General features: G+C 41.8%; 2 protein-coding genes across 5 annotated transcripts; one reads left to right on the forward strand and one right to left on the reverse strand.

Annotated features, from left to right (window-relative positions):
* The first annotated feature begins 6,652 nt into the window (after positions 1 to 6,652).
* On the forward strand, positions 6,653 to 16,770 carry LOC120793141 (lysine-specific demethylase RSBN1L-like). 3 transcript variants are annotated; one of them, XM_040132908.1, is made up of 8 exons: positions 6,653 to 7,286; positions 7,498 to 7,617; positions 8,059 to 8,744; positions 12,282 to 12,419; positions 12,556 to 12,698; positions 12,918 to 13,085; positions 13,359 to 13,470; positions 14,201 to 16,770. In XM_040132908.1, exons 1-8 carry the CDS (start codon positions 6,749 to 6,751, stop codon positions 15,938 to 15,940), a joined length of 3,645 nt encoding a protein of 1,214 aa, XP_039988842.1. In that variant the 5' UTR covers positions 6,653 to 6,748; the 3' UTR covers positions 15,941 to 16,770. The 3 variants fall into 3 exon arrangements, with proteins under 3 accessions (XP_039988842.1, XP_039988843.1, XP_039988844.1); XM_040132909.1 differs by having other exon boundaries at positions 13,362 to 13,470; XM_040132910.1 differs by having other exon boundaries at positions 6,655 to 7,238.
* tmem60 (transmembrane protein 60) lies at positions 16,642 to 19,200 on the reverse strand. 2 transcript variants are annotated; one of them, XM_040132933.1, is made up of 2 exons: positions 19,034 to 19,200; positions 16,642 to 18,719 (listed from the first exon to the last, which is right to left on the reverse strand). In XM_040132933.1, the coding sequence occupies exon 2, from the start codon at positions 18,659 to 18,661 to the stop codon at positions 18,257 to 18,259; it is 405 nt and encodes a 134-aa protein (XP_039988867.1). In that variant the 5' UTR covers positions 18,662 to 18,719; positions 19,034 to 19,200; the 3' UTR covers positions 16,642 to 18,256. The 2 variants fall into 2 exon arrangements, with proteins under 2 accessions (XP_039988867.1, XP_039988869.1); XM_040132935.1 differs by having other exon boundaries at positions 16,642 to 18,773.
* Between the last annotated feature and the right edge of the window lie 150 nt (positions 19,201 to 19,350).

A 19,350-nucleotide genomic window follows, 5' to 3' on the forward strand; every position in this document is an offset into this window, starting at 1 on the left:
TCGTTCTAATCACTTTTAATGAAGACAATTTTTAATGCATTCTCACTCCATGCTGTAATGATAAGTATACCATGGCCTTCAGTATGCATGTGTGACACAGTTGCTTTGGCAGGCGACTCCCCAGCTTCCTGTCAGTGGGTCCACAAACATGTGAAGGACAGATGCGACAGGTCACAATTTAGCATTTAAATACTGGCTGCTGGGCCAGTGTGAGGAGTTTTGTTCCTCAGTTTTGTAAGGACATACAGTATTTCATTTTATAGTAAGCTGTGTGGTTTAGTTCAGCTTCTGAGTAATGGAAGTCAGAAATGTCCCATTTATCCAAGAAGGCCATTTGATTCAAATGCAATGCCAGGGGAAAGAAATTTCTCATGTGCTATTGACTTTATTTGGACAGTACTAATCCTCGACAAGTTTAGACAGTCAGTGAGGCAATCTCTGGGAGGAGAGGCCAGTCTCGCTGTGTACAGACAATAAGTTCATATAAAATTGGGGCTTTAACTAAGTCATTGTGTCTGCACAAAGTCAGAAAATAAAGAGAGAAAAAACATTACATGAACCAAATGAGGCATCTGTTTTGCAGGGAGTTTAGATAATCAGGCTCTAGTTTCTCAGACCAGGGGTGTAAATTTCCCACCACAGAATATGACATATGAGTCATAGCATGCAATGCCTGTTTGATGTTTCAGAAATGTGTCAATTTTAATGCTTGTTAGACTCCTTAAATTGTCTTATTTTAGACTGTGATGCAATATTACCCCCGTGCATTTTTATTCTCTGTCTCTCTCACGGGATGGTTACTCTGACTGCACGAAGCTGGAGAGATTTCTCAGCTGTCCTTTAATAATGACAAAGGAAACCATTTGTTTAGCGAGAGGACTGTGGGAAACATCACATTACAAATAAAAAAACGAGTTAAGGTGGAAGAAAAAGGCTCAATATAGTTCAAAGCTGAATATTGTAAGAGCATAACGACTTTGAACTCTACAGTTTGTTGAGATGTTAAAGTTTGAAATTCAGTTCAGTTCAGTTCATCCCTGTTTTTCACTTTAGAAAATAAGCTTCGATGTTTCAACTAGACTATAAAAGCTACTATACTATATTTAAGCCTTATATTCCGTGTATATATACAGTAGGTAGTAGCTATCTATCCAACCCTACTCTATATGACTGTACATTTTAAGTTGGACCCTTCCTCCTTCCTCTATGCTAATGCAGCTATGAGCTCATTTGACATTTGAAAACTGTCGGCAGGATAAAAGCCAGGCATAAGAATCCTTTCACCTTTCACAGTCACTTCAATACTTCAACACTTAAACTGGGAAATAGTGTGAGAGAAATGTTTACACTCTCGAGAGACTTCTGTCTGAACACTCAGCTGTATTGATTTATTATCATAGAGCCACATCTTTTATAATACAGCCAAGCATAAATCTCAGACAGTTGCTGCTTAGCCACAGTGAGCTAACCTGATGCACGGGCTGCATGAAGAACGAAAAATATAAGTTAAAATATAGTTAAAACCAGATTTTATAAGTTAAAATATGGTTGATCAAGGTTAATAGGGTCGATTCATTTGATAGTAGCCAATCTAAAAGAATCCATTCTGTTCTCAACAGACAGCTGCAGAGTAAAGCCTGGAGCTCTATTATCCCCAATAATACCCTCACTCCTGGCTTTACCCATTTATGGACAGCAGTTTTTTTCTCCTCAAGGTGCCCTCTTGGGACACAGTGTTTTGAATTCCCCTAGTGAGCTGGCTCGGCCCACTCTGTGTCCTGGATCATGTAAACACTGTGGTTTTTTTCTATACAGACTAGAACAAACATCTGACCATCAGTCCAGCTTTGCTGCCTTGGCTTCCTGGCAGACCACTTCATCTCCATCCACTTTGGGCAGAGGAGCCAGTGTCATCAGTCATGTCTGTTATGTGCATAAGTGACCCATTTCCAACTGAACTGAAGTGAACCCAAAACCGTTGGGGTGCAGTGCCAGCCTCTTGTAATACCACACTCAATCTGCCTGCCTCAAGTATAAACCTACCTGGAAAATATTATTCTACTGACTTGCTGTTTGCATGCTGCGAATAAATAAACATTCATTTAGCAAAACAGTTATATGATACAACACCTGCCTTAATCCTGTGGATCGGCGTATATCTGTTTAAAATTAAAGTATCACTCCTTGTCTCTTCCTGTCCTCTCTATCATACACACACATATTCGTATTCACATGAGTAGTCCGTTGCCAATTACTTAAGTCTTCAGTAACTGATACATTCTTTTGCCATGTGTGAGAAGGTTTTTCACCGGTCAATTGACTGATTGTGATTCTTAAAAATGAAACAAGTGTCCCTCACATCTGGGCTGGATTTCCTACAGCTAGCCAACACCAGATAACGTCAGGTCAATTTGTTTCTATTCCAAAAGCCTGGACTTCATTAAGACATTGTTTGAAATTTATATTTAAGAATCCTTGTCCTGATGAAGGATATGAAAAGCAGGCGTAACATGGGAACAGGTTATCTGCTGCTGTCACCTTCTGTCCAATGCAATTGAACTCTGAGGTGAAAGGAGACATTTTTGAGACCCTGGCATGCACGAGAAATAAACAGGTATTTTTCCATGACAGAAAAGATTATTTAACATTTTAAAGTATGTTTTGTTGTAAACTTTCTATAAAAACATTAAATTGATGATGTTTTGATTTCCATCATGTCATATTATAACCTGATGTTCATACTGAATGGATTTTTGCTGCATTCTGTATATTTCTCAGGTAAGGTTAATAGAAACCATGCATAATACACAGTGGAGACCAGATGTGGATTCACAGAAAGGTGCGACTGAGTGTATAGTGAAAACTCCAGTTTGTTGACTTTTCCTTTTGTCTGTACCAATTCTACAATAATATTTGGAGGAGACTTTAGGCTGGAAAAGTAATTAATTAGATTGAAAACTTGCCATATGATCTGGAATGCTAAAGGTCAGTGGTAGAGGAAGTTATTCAGATCCATTAAAGTAACAATACCACACTGGAAAAATACTAAATTAAAAGTAAAAGTCCTGCATTGAAAATGTAAAACTACAAGTATTATTAGCAAAATGTACTTAAAATATCATAAGTATTTAATGCAGAAAAAAGCTTTTGTGAGTGTTCTAGAAGTAAATATATTCTTAGATTATTATTCCTGATGCAATGATGTGTAAGTAGCGTTTTGCTGTTGTTAGCTGGTTGAGGTGGAGCCAATTATAATAATTTATATCCTGTTAATTTGATTTTGAACAATTTATTATATTTTACAAGATAATATGTTGTGGAGGTCAAATCTTAATTTGCAAAATAGCTAAAGCTGTCAAATGTGATGGAGTAAAAACTACAATATTTCCCTCTGAAATGAAGTGGAGTAGAAGTATAAAGTGGCATAAAATGGAAAAAGCACAAGTAAAGTAAAACTACATCAAATTTATATTTGATTACAGTACTTGAGTAAATGTACAGTGCATTCAGAAAGTATTCAGACCCCTTCACCTTTTTCACCTTTTTTTTTTATCTTGCAGCCTTATGCTAAAATAAAAAATAAACAACACTCAATCAATCTACACTCAGTACCTAATAATGACTAAATGAAAACAGAATTTTAGAAATGTTTGCTAATTTATTAAAAAGGAAAAACTGGAATATCACATTGAAATTTAGCTAAGGAGTCTCCCATTTCTCTTGATCATCTTTGAGATGTTTCTACACCTTGACTAAAGTTCACCTGTGGTAAATTCAATTGATGGAACATGATTTGGGAAGGCACACAGCTGTCTATATAAGGTCTCACAGCTGACAATGCAAATCAGAGCAAATACCAAGCCATGAGGTCGAAGGAACTGCCTGCAGAGCTCAGAGACAGGATTGTGTCGAGGCACAGACCTGGGGAAAAAACATTCTGCTGCATTGAAGGTTCCAAAGAGAAAAGCGGCCTCCATAATTCTTAAATGGAAGAAGTCTGGAACAACCAGAACTCTTCCTAGAGGTGGGCGCCTGGCCAAACTGAGAAGTTGGGGGAGAACGGCCTTGGTAAGAGAAGTAACCAAGACCCAAATGGTCACTGGCTGAGATCCAGAGATCCTTTGTATAGATGTGAGAATATTCCAGAAGGACAACCATCACCGCAGCACTTCGTTGATCTGAGCTTTATGGCAGAGTGGCCAGATGGAAGCCTCTCTTTAGTTAAAGACACATGAAAGCTGCTTTGAGTTTTCAAAAACGCACCTAAAGGACTCTCAGACTGGGAAAAACAAGATTCTCTGATCTGATGAAACTGAGATTGAACTGTTTGGCCTCAGTTCTAAGCGTCATGTCTTTAGGAAACCAGGCTTCGCTAATCACCTGCCCAACACCATCCCAACGATGCATGGTGGTGGCAGCATCATGCTGGGGGGGGGTGTTTTTCTGCAACGGACAGGGAGAGTGATAAGGGTTGAGGGAAAGCTGAACAGAGGAAAGTACAGAGATATTCTTAATGAAAACCAGGCCCAGAGCTCTCAGGACCTCAGACTGGGCTGAAGGTTCACCCTCCAACAGGATAATGACCCCAAGCACACAGCCAAGGCAACGCAGGAATGGCTTAGGGACAACTCTGGGAATGTCCGCAAGTGGCCCAACCAGAGCCCTGACTTGAACCCAATCAAACATCTCTGGAGGGTCCTGAAAATGGCTGTTCACCAACGGTCCCCATCCAACCTGACAGAGCTTGAGAGGATCTCCAGAGAAGAATGACAGAAAATCCCCAAATCCAGATTTGCAAAGCCAGTGACGTCAAACCCAAGAAGACTCAAGGCTGTAATCACTGCCAAAGGTGCTTCAACTAAGTACTGCGCAGAGTGTCTGAATACTTATGTCAATGTGGTATTTCACTTTTTTTTCTCCTATTTTTAATTTCTAAAATTTTAAAAATCCTGTTTTTGCTTTGTCATTATGCGATATTGAGTGTAGATTGATGAGGGGAAAATGAATTTAAACAAATTTAGCATAAGGCTGCAACATAACAAAATTTGTAAAATGTGAAGGGTCTGAATACTTGAATGAAGTGCACTTTCCTCCAGTGCTGAGGGTGCTATAATGGATTATTCTCTTTGCACTGCCTCATGTTATGGGAACCAAAAATAACCTTTTACTTTATTTTCCTACTAACTTTGTCTTCTTCGCTATAGCAACTGTTTAAGTGTCAGTGCTGAGTATAACATTCACTCAGTGAACCATTTGGGTCAAAAGAAATAAACAAATCTCATTTAAGAGTAAGCCAATGTCAGTATTGATGAACACTGTGTACACTACCTTTCCAGTCTCCCTGGCAGATTAAGACTCCGAGTTTAGAGGCCGCAGATATGGACAAGAGTAGCATATAAATAGGTGTGGACCGAGAGAGGGGAACATTTGACAGTATAGTTGGGAGAAATATAATTTTCCACATTTTCGCAGGATTTGTTTCTGTTTTCTGTCATAAGAAAAAGCCAGCTTTCATCCAATATAAGTATGTTATGAAAGAGAGCATTTAGGCATTGTACTGAAATTTTAATCACATAATGCTGAGATTAAATGAATAATGATATTTAGATCTTGGATGTCATAAAACTAGTGATGAACCAATTCTTGGGGTTTGTGCAATAGAAGCACAAGTACAGCTTCAACCGACACCTCTCGACATTTGTGAGTTTGTTTTTTTTTTGTTTGTTTTTTGCTGGAGTCCCAATGACATAGCTGCCAGGTGAACCTGATGAATTTCACAGCTGCTCAAGTGCTTGTCAATATATTTCCATCATTATACTGCCACCTAGAGACATTTTGAAAAATATTTCAGACTATACAGATTCACTCCATACCTATGCAACTAATGAACCCATTACAAAACTCTGATCAACAGTATGTAATTGTCAAAAATGGAAATCAGACAATATATTCTCACAAAACGTCTGCTGAACAATAAATATTCAAATAAAATAAACTGGTTTATTCTGGTAAAATGTTTATTTCTTGGTTAGTTATTTACAACCCTATATGTATAAAGTCTTCCCATTTTCAGCCATTTTAAATAGTCGATAAGATTTTAAAAAACTGCACTGAAAAACTTTTGCAATATACCATTTACTTTTGGTTAAAAAAAACGTCATGCAAATTAGGTGTAGAATATGCTTTAAAACACTGAGTACCTCAGGAATGTGTTTCAGCTGTGAAACTAGGAATGATGCAGGACAACATTCCTCTTTATTTCCTTTAGAGTTTTTATGTTGTTGTTGTCATATGTTGTACAGACTGTAAATCCAACCGAGGCAAATTGGGGTTATTTTTGTAAATATACTGGGCCTCAGCGCTTGTCTCTACTCATTGAAAAAACTAAAGGTCTAATACAAATAACTCGACATCGGTGATTATATTGTTTGGTCAAAGCAGTTCAGCAATTAACGAAACATTTCCAACTAACTGAAACTGTTAGTCCAGAGCGAAAACTCCCAAAGAGAGGGAGACCACACACGCCCCATCTGTGAGCGGGCCTGTACTCGGTTACATCCACGGCAGAGGCGCAGTCAGCGTCCCTGCACAGGTACAGTGCAGTGCGGGTTCTTGTCCCGCAGAGTGTAAACACTCCCGGCCGCCGCGCTCCGTCCTCCGTGCGTCTGACGCAGCTCGCCAAGCCCCGCCCCCGGCCTGGCTCTCACGCACCAGTTACGTCTGACCGTAAAAAATAGAAACTTCCAAGATGGCCGAGTCCGTGGACTCCATGCATTTCGCAGCAAACAGCAAAACAAATTCCCCTAAACCCCTGATAGCCAAACGGCCGCCGGAGAGCCGACCGCAGTCTTCCAGCGACATTTACCCACCCCCCCCGAAGAAGGTCCGGGTCGAGGAGAAGGGCCTGAAGCACAGGAAACTGAACGGAGAGGTGTGCGCAGGGGAAAAACACAACGGGAAGCAGAGTTGTGGGAGCCCAGCGAAATGGAGTTTCGGCCCGGCCAAGGCGAGCCACTCCACCGCCGCCGCGGTGCCAGCGACTCCCGCTCGGAAAATCTTCAAAATCAGCAACTTCCTCGCTTCGCCTCTCAAAGTGAAGAAGGCGAAAGAAAAACGACACAAGGAGAAGGATAAAGGCGGCGAAGCGCAGCGGAGCTCCGCCGCGGGTGTGGAGAGAGTGAGCCCAGCTAGCTGCCATACAAAGACCGAGAACGGCGACGTGAAAATGCTACAGAGAGGTAGGACAACACAGTCAGCCCGCTCACCCCGGGACTCCGTTCAACCAGGTTATAATCTCATTAAAAAGCCTATGCGAAGTAATAATCTAAGAAATTGATTTATTGAATTATTACATAATTTGCTCTACTACAGGCCCCAGTATTTATTAGGCCCAGATGGGAATTTATACACGTGGAAATGTTTGTTCGTCAGTAATGCCTCTCAACATGAATATAGCAGCCTTTCACTTCTCCCTGTCTCCCCCTCTACTCTTCTCAGATCATCGTGTGAAGGAGAAAGACCGAGAGAAGAAAAAGAATAAAGAGTGGAAAAATCATAAATTGCCACCTGTACATGACATTGCAAGAGAAAACGGAGACGTGATCTCCTCGCAGAAAGGTAGGAATCAGATGCAACATTGACCAGCTGGGATGAAAAGAGATTTTTCATTATTCTGGGATAACTTTGAATTACGTTAGCTCCTCAAGTATGTTTTGCCCACATACAGTTTTAGAGGTGAAACGTTCTGCTCTTGTGTTAGTAGAAAACATGTAAAATCAGAGCAGGTGGGTCCATTTTGAATGCATTTCTTGAGTTTAAACAATGCAAATCCGAACCACTTAACACACATTAACTTACGGGCACATTAAAACATAACCTAGTGGAAGAAAGGTCCTTACCTTTACGCAAAGTTGTCAGAGTTCAGGTGTAACCTCATGTACATAAAATTGGTACTTCGAATCTCCACCTCAGCTACATCTTGTAGGTTTCAAATAATGCATTACACTGTACCTGATGTGTAAAAAAAAAAAAAAAAACTATTCTTATCCTCTCTCACAGAGTCTAAGGAGAAGCCCAAAGCTGGTTCAGAGGAAGACCTGCTGAAAAAACTGAAGAAGAAGAAGAAAAAGAAGCACAAAGATGGGGAACGGGTGAAGGAGAGGTACAGCCAACCCAAAATGTACCATCGCTCGTGCCAGACAGTGTGTTCAGGTGTGTCTCTGGGTCTTCCGGAGTTCCTCAGTCGAATTAATGGGAACAACAGCATTGACGGCAGCGGTCTACTCCACACCACCACTGCTCCACAACAGCACCATCAGGATCCTCCTGTTACTGCCGCTACCTCCACCTCAATCTCCTCAATGGTCAGGGACAGGCTGGGCTACAGCTCCCCGCTCCATTGCACTCCAGCGCCGGGCCTGCCCGGTCTGGAATTTGGTCGCCTGATCCACATCGAGCAGCAGGCCAACGGAGGAGCGTCTGTTGTGCACGCTTACAGCGAGCAGCTCTCCGCTCTGTCTCCAGCCGAGATGCAGCGCTTCGCCCAGGAGTTTGTGACCCTGTCGTTCAGCGAGGACGAGGCCCAGGCTGCCTGTTTTGTGATGGGAATCATCCATGGAGCGGCGTCCTACCTCCCAGACTTCCTGGACTACTTCTCCTACAAGTTCCCCAACGCACCAGTGAAGATGGAGGTGCTCGGGAAGAAGGACATAGAGACGACAACCATGGCCAACTTCCACACTCAGGTGGGATCATTGTTTTGTATTGTAAGAAGGCTCTGTGTGCAAGAGGGTACTGCACTGTCCACTTTGTCTCTGTGAAGTGTGAGTTTGTAGTCAGGAGGAGTGAGCAGCACGTCATCTGTTGTCACTTATCATTGGTTTCTTGAAAAACTCATCTGCTTGAGTGCTCTGTCGTGATTGTGACACCTTCAGTTGGAGTTGTGCTTTTATATCAGTGTCTGAGGGTAGTGCTTAAAAAAATGTTTCATTATGTGTGAGTGCAAAAATATTATTGTATGCTTTGTAAGTTTGACAGCAACTAAGTCTGCATTTGGGATGGCAGTTTTGTAGTAGCCTTGGTTTGTGTTAATAATTTGTTTTCCAGGATGCTAAATTTATAAAATGAACACAAGTCTACATCTCTTCAGTCTGGAAGCAGTGCAACCATGGACTGCTCATGTTGTTGTTACCTGAATACTTCTCCATTAGTTGGTGACTATTGTTAGGGATCATCTTCAGAGTGTTGCTTTGCTTGTTTTTAGTATTATTTTTTATTGTTTCTGATATGTTTCTTATCACTTTCATACTGAATAGGTTTGAAATAATTCTCTTTAACCCCCTTAATTTAAAATCCTGTCCTATGAATTAATTTGACAAGATATAAATAGGATTTTGCCATTCACAGACCAGAAAATTAAATTATGGCCACCAGTGAAGACAGCTCAGGTTGAGATAAATGTTTCTATAAAGAATTTGTCTTTTATTGTTCATAGAAAGAACATTTCATAAAATAGCACGAGATTTATCAGAAGCCTCCAGTTTTATATTTCAGTCACAATTTGTTCCCACATTAGACTTGAAGAAAAAGTGTTCCCCACCGGCATATGTGTTAGAAATATATTAACATCAACTGTCATAATGAGGCACAAATATCTGAAGAAGTACCAGGACCAAGGTCTTTAAATTATTTATCAATAATTACTAAAAATCTATTAATATCTGCCATAAACGTCTGGATCCCCACAGTGGCTACATCTTGCTAGATATGAATAAGAAATCTTATCCACCTTAGACAGCTGTTTGTTAAATTATATTTCTAAAAATTTGAAAAAAAAAACGGATCTAAGCATTTACTAAACAAATGATTATCTCAAATTATGTCGCTCCTACACCTCAACCACAGCTTGTAATTCTAACATCATTCGAACATGTTTTTAGAAATTGAGAGAGTCAATTTAGGTCAGGCAAACCTAAAATTATTCATGCCAGGGACCCCTTACTGGGATGAAAATTTTTCCAAGGTCACTCTCTTGATCGTACTGATACTCCATGTGTTTTGTAATCAGATATCGCGTTTCATCCTGTTGCTGTCCTCAGTAAAATGAAATTTGTACAATTGTCAGCACTTTTTGGTTGCCGGTTTGGGTTTAACGTCACTTGATGATAGGGACTGTGGACTTATGTTTTTCCATACCAGCAAAACGGTGATGGTGAAGCATCAGGGTCAAGTGCTCCTCGAGTTAAGTGACTGATTAAGTCATGACTGCGTTCAATGTTAATATTACATGATGTGTCAGAATCACAGTTTCTTCTGACCCTAAGCTTACATGTGGGAGTAATGGAAACAGTAATACATGTATTTTTGCACAGCTTGGTTCAATAGCCTAAAACATGCACTTTTTAATAACACAGCACAGTTTTATCTCAGTGTTTTGTTCCTCTGGACTGTGTGTCACAGACCCCAGGGGTCATCAGTTCTCACTTTGAGAATCACCAATCTAGAGCATCTCAGACAGCGTCTTGTGATGCTGAAGCATGTTTTGACTTTGTTATGGTGACTGGTGGGTCCATGCTCCTTTTTTTTTCTTGAAACAGTCTTGGAGTAGGTTTAATGCAGGCTAATTTTTCTGGTGGAAATCAAATCCTCTTCCACGCAAAATCAAGTCAGAATGGATGGTATTCCTCTGCAAAGAGTAGAATAAAGTGGTGGTAGTCTAGTCAATCCTGTGGAAGTCACCAACTCCAGAGTAGATTAAATATGAATTGGTTTCAAATTGCAAACTTTTATTCATCTGTGAAAAGACTTCTTCCAGGCTTTTTGGGATTATTTGACCTATGATGACATTTAGAAGAAGCGGTTTGGAAATTACTCTACTCTACCCCAGTAAGGCTCATGGGTTGCATCGTCATCTGTACTTTGCTCATTCCGTCATTTTACATATAAGATATTTCACTATTTTGCTGCATAAACAGTAGAGTAAAGCTTTAATATTCTTAAAGCGAAGAGCAATTTGGCTTATTGAAAGCATTCAATAATAATAAAAACAGAAAAGTACAGCAATTTAAAGAGCAACAATAAATGCATACAAGGACGCAGTCAGTGCCACTGTTGTCATCGTCACTTGTCACCAAAATATTCTAGAGAAAGCAGCGGGAAGAAGAAAAAGCCAGAAATCAGGAGACACGCTGTCACGTTACCATCAGACCAAATAACATTTTGTCAAAAAAGCCAATTATGGAAAAAAGGGAACTTGTATATCTCGTATACCTCTAGGGAGGTGAAACCTCAGTCGTGATGGAAAAGAGAGTCAAACTCAATATCCCCTGAGTCGAGTAAGATGACCTCAGCTGTCTGTGTGTAATATGCATATATCGCATATACAGTGTACAATGAAATTGAATTTACACATTTCTGACAATGTCACCAAAAACAGAACATTACATGCTTTGTAAAGACAGAAGTTATCGCAGGGCTGTTGTTGTTGTTGTTTTTAAAGTAAGTAATCTTTTGTGTTTAAATTTCCATTTTAGCCTTTAAAGTTATATCTTACTTAATGTAACTAGAGGTGTACGGTTGGTGGACACAGCTTTATGTAGTCCCCTGACATACACACAATAAAGGACCATCCTGCAGTATATTACTATGCAGTATGATAACACAACAAACTAAAGCTTTAAAATGATCATAGAGTTGAATCAGCCCGATTCTGACACATAATGATGTTTGAGCTTCATGAAATCCCCCTCGCACTGTTGAAGTGGACATGTTCATTCAGCTGAGCCCTCGATGCACGGTCCTCCTGTTTTTGTAGATTTGATGGCGTAATCCACAATACTTGAACATTTCCGTTGGTTTTTCACCAATTTCCCTGCAAGATAGTCTTTCATTCCTCAGAGTGACAGTATTTGGCCTTTTTCACTGTTGTGTGTTGAGATTTGCCTCCAGTGACGACTCCTGAGTGCACTGGACTTCCAGCAGGGACCTAGGTCTTTGTATTTAAGGTCCTGTTAACTGACAAGCAGATTCTGATGGTACTCTTGATGAGCGCTTTATTAAAAGCAGGTGCACTGGAAAGGTTACACCGTTTATGATGACAACACACTGACAATGCTAGCCTGAGATCTTGTCTATAAAAGGTACATATAGTTTTTAAAAATGTGTCGACTGGCAGTGGACTACATGTTCTTTTGCGATGAAGATTTATTATAGTAAGACTTATTGATGCCTGCTGGGTAATCTGTGAGAGTCTAATCTGTTTTCTCTGTGGTCCCCCGCGGCAGGTGAAGCGGACATATTCCCAGGGAACATACCGTGCCGGGGCCATGCGGCAGGTCAGTCTGGTTGGAGCTGTGGATGAAGAGGTCGGAGACTACTTCCCAGAGTTCATCAGCATGTTAGAGGAATCTCCCTTCCTGGAGGTTAGTGTTTTTGTCATGTCTGTGTATCTACACAACCCTACAGCCAGAGGACTTGTGAATATCTGTCTAACTTTTCCCTTTGTATGGCAATGAGTCATTATGTGACTCGGAAGTTTCTCACCCTGTGTTTCTGCAGCGGACTCTGCCCTGGGGAACATTCTCCAGTCTGCGGCTGCAGAGCCCCACTGAGAGCGATGACGGTCCCATCATGTGGGTCAGACCTGGAGAACAGATGATCCCTTTGGCGGACATGCCAAAGTCACCCTTCAAAAGGAAAAGGTGTGTGGAGATATCGAGTCTGTAAATGTTAACCGGTACAATGGTGTTATCGTCTCATCAATATCCTCATTTTTGAAAGCAGGAAAATACGTTTGACGAGATAGAAAGACCACATCTTAGTAAAATATTTTCAGCTTATCTCTTACCTGCACACACTATGTACAGGTACTTTACCATGCCTTGAACATATCCTGACTGTTGTAAATGATTATATTTCAGGTCCACCAATGAGATAAAAAACCTGCAGTATCTACCCAGAGCCAGTGAGCCCCGGGAGATGCTGTTTGAGGATCGGACAAGAGCCCACGCTGATCACATTGGTCAGGGGTTCGAGAGACAGACTACTGCTGCTGTAGGTGTGCTGAAGGCTGTGCGCTGCGGAGAGGAGTGAGTACACAGTGGCACCTTTTTAAACTGTATAACATACAGCCAACAGACTCAATATTACAGTTTTGCATAAAATATAACCTGACATCTATGTTGCCTAAATCACATTGCTAGAGCACCTTTGGTCTGCCACTAGTGACGGTTAAAATGTCAAATTTACCCATATAATGCAGCAACAAATGTATGAGAAACACAGTTGGTGTTGCTGTTTTATTTATTGTGTTTGGATTTTAATTCCAGACCAGTAAACAGGACTTTGTTTATGCCTTACAGCAGTGATGCTCCTGCCAGGATCACCAAAGATGTTGTGTGTTTCCACGCTGGAGATTTCCCAGATGTGGTCATGAGACTGCAGTTGGACCTCCATGAACCCCCGCTGTCTCAGGTGGGTCAGATTTCAAAATCATGTGTGGTCGGCTGCAGCAGTACGCGGCCTGTTATTTATTTATTTATCCCTACTTTTCAAACATCCTTTTAAAGATTCACTTTTCCATATGTTTATATTAACAATAAACTGAAACTAAATGACTAAGTGTAACGTAATAGGGGTTCACTCATACAGAAAATTATCACCCAGCTGCAGTTCCCCTTAGCTGTACAGAGTTTTTAGTGTCTTTCAGCTCACTGTTTTGGTTTTTCCGGCCCACAACTTGACTGTTTTGTTTTACTCTCACCATTCTCATCAACGGAGAATGGAGAGAATAAACCAAAACAGAACTAATGGCCTTAAAGTGGCAATGTGAGCAGAAATACTCCAAATGAATGGGTGTTGCTCCGTATTTGGTGCATATACAAAGGCAACTTTTTACTAAAATATTTGTCATATTAACTTCAATATATCAGTGTTGGTAGATCATTGCATTGTCCCCAAGTGGCCAAAAAAAAAATCGTCATACAACTTTAAGTGCAAAAAACCCAGAGCTCTTCCTTGACTTCTGACATGTAACATTGTCTCTTGGCAATCATTTTAGAGTAGAGAAATTCCCCAGTATAATACTGTTAACCTGTGAACTACATCAGTTGTTATTTTCTTTCTACCACCCAAGAATTAAAATATTTTCTCATTTTCTCATTGAATTACTGAATCTACTGTTTTCCGGTCACTGCCTCCACAGTGTGTACAGTGGATCGATGATGCCAAGCTGAACCAGCTACGGAGGGAGGGGATCCGATATGCCCGTATCCAACTCTACCACGATGACATCTACTTCATCCCCAGAGGAGTTGTCCACCAGTTCAAGACTGTGTCTGCTGTCTGCAGTCTGGCCTGGCATATCCGACTCAAACAGTATCACCAACACGAAGAGAAGGAGGAGGAGGAGGAGGAGGATGATGATGATGAAGAAGAGGAGGAGGTGAAGGAAGAGGAGACGTGTGCACATACAGAAGTCACACTTCATATCAAAGAGGAGGAGGAAGACGATGAGGTGGAAGGGAAGGAGTGGGACCCTGTAGTACAGACAGTGACAAAGTTGGAGGAAGAGGACACTGAGGGATGGGAAGGGCCGCCCTCACAAACACCGACACAGATTTTCAAGGAGGAAGAGCAAGAGAACAGAGCTGAGATGAAGGAGTTGTCATTGACACAGTCTGTACCTTTTGTCAAGAAGGAGAGAGACGAAGATGTACTCACTCATACCCTAATGGAGCCAAAAGCTGAGGAAGATGAGAAAGATGAAGGTAAGGCAGGTGGACATAGAGGCGCAGACACATGCCAGACACTGCAGAAAGGTCACGAGGAGGGTGGAGTGGACAGTGCATCCTTAAAGTCACTACAGCAAACTAGGAAGGAGAATGATGTGGAGGAAGAGAGGCAGCAAAAGGCGACTCTGCCAGGTCAAGGTCCAAAAGAGAAAACTAAAGATAGTATAACGACCACTTATAACACACCACCAATCAAAAAGGATAAGGACAAAGGAAAAAGGGAGAAAGATGAAAAGGAAAGGGGTAAAGACAGGGAGAAGAAGGACAAGGATAGGAGTAAAGAGAAGGAGAGGGATAAAAAAGAAAAGGGGAAAGACAAGGATAGGGAAAAGGACAGGATGAGAGAGCAAGAGAAAGTTAAGGCTGAGGGAGCAAGAGAGGGTAGTACATCGACGCAGCCTTTGCCACACATAAGGAAAAAAGAGGATGAGGAGCGGACAAGAGAGGGCAGTAAAGCCTCTCAAACTTCCCTGCCTGCTCAGAGAGAAGAGAAGTGGGCCAAGGAGTGGGATTCAAAGACACAACCCCACGTCAAGAGAGAGAAGGAGCATGACAAAGACAGGGGAGGCACACAGGTGGCGTCTCACTTGCGGCCAGACAGAGAGGAGGGCCGAGACACCTGTTCGCATAAACACAAGTCTTCACACGGGAAGAAGGAGAAGAGCGGGCACAGGGAGGGTAACGCGACGAGTACGCAGGGAGTGCAGGCAAAGTCAGGGAGAGAAGATGGGAAGACGTCCACTCCCAAACCTGTGAACATTCAGGTTAAGAAAGAAGGAAAGAAGGATAAAGACGTCAGCAGTAAGGACGAGAGGAAGAAGTCTTCTTCTGGTCCTACACCACCAGAACACAAACCACCACGGACGCTCATCACCTTTGACCTCTTTAAGCCAATGGAGGCTCACCAAACTCTCGCCCTTTCCTTCACAGACAGTAGACCTAAGACCCACCATCACAGTGACTCTCGCGGCTCTTCCTCTAAGCCTGGATCTGACAGTCGGACAGTTGTGCCCTCTAAAGGACCAAAAGTAAAGGACTCGGTGCAGGGAAAACCTGCCACACCCCTACAAGACACTCGGCCCCAGCAGCACTCATTAAAACAGCCCCTGAAAACACACACCCCCCAAACACAGAAAGACTTCTTAATATGAATGTCTTGATGTCTAGTCTTCTTTTTTTACAGTACAAGTTACGCCGAGGCTTTGTTAAAATATTTGAAAATGCATCCTTCCTTCAGACATGAACTGGTCTTTCTAATTTGTTATAGACGAGCGGGTGCATTCCATTACTTTGCTGACACAGCCGCATTAATCCAGTGATGTAGTGAAACGAGGATGCACTGTCCAAGTATTTTAACAGTGCCTAAGAATGTAAGCTAAGTAGCTCACTTCACGTTTGTTAGCGAATGTACGTAGGCTCTATACAAAATGTTATGTGACCCGTGTGTCAGTGCCTGTGCACTACTTAGCTTCGCTCTTAAAGCACCTATTTTAGGTACTGGACTAGCCAGTCTGAAAACAACCACCCTTACTCCCTGCTGTAGGAATTACCTGCGTTCACTGTTGGGAACATGTCAGCAAATCACAGAGCTCCTGCTGAAATCCTCACTTTGCCATGTTGCTTTAGTAGACTGGGGTTGTTGTTTATAACACTCCAAAACTGGAGCTAGTAGTTGTTTTCAGACTGGACTTTGTTTGACTCACACAGGGCTGTAAATGATACTGTATGTACCAAAACTGTACAGTATAGATGTTATTAGCACCAATGTGAGAAAATGTATACAGAAATTGCATATATTTTTTGTAAGACAAGTTTTATTTTCCATAGAACTTATTTATATCATTTACTGTCTGTTTTTATTTGAAACCAATGTATGTGAAAATTTTGTTGTAAATACATTTTATTTCCTAAGATAAGACTTGGTAGTGTGATTTATACTCTGATCAGAACCTCTCAATAAATGGTTCAAAATATTGACTTAGTCGATGTTAATGTCTCTCCTGCATTTCATATCATCGAAGTTTTCAATATTTGTCTTTTTAGCTACTTTAGCAGCTTGGGTCTAGAGATGACGACGTTGGTCCAGCACTGAAAACTACTGGATCGACTGTCAGTCCAAGATGTCCACTTCTTCATCACTTCAGTCCATGACATGATATCTGTAAAAGTTCCCATCAGCCTGATGGGAACTTTTACTTTGATGCTAAAATAGATTGCTAACGTAAGAGATGTCATTATGCTATCTAGCGCACTCCAAGCATGTTAAAATATCATGTTGGATTCAGGCCTATGTCACATCAGACATTTTGGCTTGTCATGGAGGAAAAACACAGGTTTTCTGAATAAGAGGTCTATTTGAAAACAGGTTGCACTTAGGTTTGTCCATAGTGACTTACAGTGTCTGCCAAACTAATGCAATATAATTGACAAAAGATGAAGTGCAACTCAAGCTTGACTGATGTCGAGGCATGACCTAGAACAGTTTACACTGAAGACAGCTGAGTCTGACAGTGTTGAGCTGTGCTTGACCAGGCGAGTCTGAGATGACCTAAAATGCAACCACACGGAGGATAAACCCCGCTAATTTAGGGAACAGCATGGCCATTGATCCAGGAGTATTGTATATATTTTGCATTCACAAGGATGTAAACTACAATTTTTTTTACATGAAAATATGTTATGAACAGTGCAGAGGACATTTTTAATCCATATAGCTAGAAAAAGTTCTGAATTTACATTCAAACTGAGTCAGTGGCAGAGAGACATCCTGGGAAAGGGTAATGACAAACTGAAGTCGTGAGATTTCTTGCTGCTTTACAGAAATGCTCAAATAGTGATTATACTTTGAAACAGTGATTCCACAAACGGGTATTATATGGCTCAGTGGAGCACAGTGCATGCTAGTGCAGGTTGGGTAATTTCATGCTGTCAGTACACCGCTCGTGTCAGTGTTACACCACATTAGACATTACGGCATTTGTGTGTACATTTGTGCGCTCTGCCCCAAAATAAGTGAGGAGGTGAACTGTAGAGCAACATTTACTGTAGCAAAGAGCCGGTATACACATTTTGAATCACAGTTCACCATTTCTTTTTCTACCGTTGCCTAAAGACAAGCCAGAAGACAATAATGTGAACGGCAAAAGAATGCAATGCTCTCTTCTTCTCATAATTAAAACCTGTACACCACACCGTGTAGAACTCACTGGAGCCTGGTGAAGTGACAACCTGCTGTAACTTTTGCAGCTTATAGCAGAAAAAGTGAATTTCATAATGACACTGACAAAGACACGGCATTCAGTGTGAATCAGTCATGTCTGGCTGATGCACAATCTGCTTAATCAGGTCAGTGTTGGCTCCGATACCAATCCATGGGATTGGATTGGTGCATCCACAGCTAGAGACGCTCGAGTGTAAAAAGTTTTTGTCCCCTACATTACAGTTCAAGTACTGCAGAGCCCTCCGGTTCAGTCCCTCCTGTTATGGAAAACACTGTGTCCCAGCTCGACCAGCGCCCCACCCAGCAGCACCCACAGAGGGACGCACACCACACTGACCCACATGTCGGTGAGCCTCTCTAGGCGGGAGCACAGTGTCAGGCAGAAGGCCAGCTTCAGCAGCAGGGCTGTCAGGTACCACAGCCTCCTCTTCAGGCTCTGCTCGCCGTCCCTGGGGTCAAAGTCTGGCTTGCAGCGCCCCGCCATCTTCACTATCAGCATGAGGATGAGGATGGTGTCAAAGGTCCAGACAGGGAGGAAGATGAGGAACCAGTTCCAGTGGATCTTGGAGTCCAGCTTGAGGACCAGCATTATGAGGAAGATCAGGGCAAAGATCCAGGAGAGGAGCACTCGCTGGGCCAGGGACATCTTCATCTACAGAGGACTGGCACAGAGCCAGTATTATCCACACCCAGAGAGACTGAGGAGAGGACTGAGGACCACAGCCAAGGTGACACACACACACACACACACACACACGAGTGATCTGAAAACACATCAAAATACATCTCAGCAGGCTCATTCTCTGACTGACGTGATGCTCCATTAATGAGCACATGACATAAAAGTAAGAGTCAACTCTGGTCCTACATCAATACTCGCACAACTACTGCGGAGTGTTTTCATAAATCCCGTCGATGAATCCTTTTACTTCCACTTAGCATGAGGGCAGACCTGAAGCTACTGTTAGCAAGCTGCAGCTAACTCGTGAAACCCACATAAAAACATTGTTCAGACATGTCTTACCACGTTCACCGGGAGAGTCAACCTGTTTTCTTAGGCCAACTCGTAGACCACCTCTACACCAGCAGGACCAATGTCAACACATTTAAACGAACGATTTCGTTTTTTACAGCGAGGAACACAGTGTATGTAGTTAGCTTTAGCTGCAACGATTGCAAGGCTTCCGGTCGGCATTTTCAAAACAAAGGCACGTTTTTAAACAACGGTTGTATTTTATTTTGATAGATGTCTGCAGGGCGGTAGCTCCTATTGAGGACACTGCGTTTGTTTTAATAACCTTGTTTAACTTCGACAACAGCAGCAACAAAAATCCTTAACTC

This window comes from Xiphias gladius, chromosome 8, assembly GCF_016859285.1.
Source record: "Xiphias gladius isolate SHS-SW01 ecotype Sanya breed wild chromosome 8, ASM1685928v1, whole genome shotgun sequence".
NCBI classification, from domain to species: Eukaryota; Metazoa; Chordata; class Actinopteri; order Istiophoriformes; family Xiphiidae; genus Xiphias; species Xiphias gladius.